Source organism: Anneissia japonica, unplaced genomic scaffold (genome assembly GCF_011630105.1).
Source record: "Anneissia japonica isolate Jap-2015-1 unplaced genomic scaffold, ASM1163010v1 scaffold211403_len1201_cov158_single, whole genome shotgun sequence".
Classification (NCBI taxonomy): domain Eukaryota; kingdom Metazoa; phylum Echinodermata; class Crinoidea; order Comatulida; family Comatulidae; genus Anneissia; species Anneissia japonica.
In genome coordinates, this window is record NW_022747203.1 from 1 (window position 1) to 1,201 (window position 1,201).

The following is a 1,201-nucleotide window of genomic DNA, read 5'->3' on the forward strand; positions in this document are numbered from 1 at the left end:
GTTAATATTTCAGATGGTCCAACAGCACATTTGAACAATAGTCGAAATTCAACCACGGTTGCTGTCAGTATATCCATGGTTGCTACAACAGCAACGGATACGACAACAACAGCGGATTCTACAACAGCAACGGATGCAACAACAGCAGCCGATTCTACGGCAACAACAGATGCGACAACATTTGCGGATTCAAAATCAGCGCCTGCTACAAAATCTGATCTTGAATCAGAATTGATTGTGGGAGCATCAGTGGATCCTACAACAGCAACGCAAGCGAAAACATCAACGGATTATATAACAGCCACGAGTGCAACCAAATTATGGGATTTCAATGCGACAACAGCGAATGCTACAACATCAAAGGATGCGGAAGCAACAGCGGAATCTATAAATAATACAATATCAGTTTTTACAATAGCGTATGACACAACATCAATGTATGCCACAACAGCAACGGATGCAACAACATTAGCGGATTCTACAACAGCGACGGATGCAACAACAACAGCCGATTCTACAGCAACAACAGGTGCGACAACAATTGCGGATTCATCATCAGCGCCTGCTACAAAATCTGATTTTGAATCAAAAACGGTTGCGGGAAAATCAGTGGATCCTACAACAGCAACGCAAGCGAAACCATCAACGGCTTATATAACAGCAACGGGTGCATCAGAATTATGGGAATTTAATGCGACAACAGGAAATGTTACAACAGCAAAGGGTGGGGAAACAATAGCATATTCGACAGACAATACAATATCAGCGAATGCCACAACTGCAGAGGTCACGACAATATTAGTGGATTCTACAATTGCAACGGATGCAACAACAGCCGGTTCTACAATGGCAACAGATGCGACAACAATACTAATTTCTAAGACAGCAACACTTCCGACAAAACCATTGGATGCTACAACAGCTAATGATACAACATCAGCAAGTTCTCCAACAGCAACGAATGCAACAACATCGCTTGATTCTACAAACGCGACGCATAAGACAACTGTAGATTTTACAAAAACAGGTAATACAACATCGGCTGATTTTATATCAGCAACTGATGCAACAACACTAGCGGATTCTACAACAATGGGTGCTACAATATTAACGGATGCTACAACAGGTAAAATAACAACAAATGAAGCATTTAGAAAAAAACAATGTTGTTGAAGCACGCCGTTGTTATACAGGCATATAT

General features: G+C 41.4%; 1 protein-coding gene across 1 annotated transcript; it reads left to right on the plus strand.

Moving 5' to 3' along the window:
* Positions 1-75: 75 nt before the first annotated feature.
* On the plus strand, positions 76-1,126 carry LOC117120441 (pheromone-regulated protein PRM7-like; the record flags this gene model as incomplete). The annotated part of the gene is made up of 1 exon (XM_033265466.1): positions 76-1,126. A coding segment is annotated over exon 1 (1,051 nt), but the record flags the coding sequence as incomplete, so codon positions are not given.
* Between the last annotated feature and the right edge of the window lie 75 nt (positions 1,127-1,201).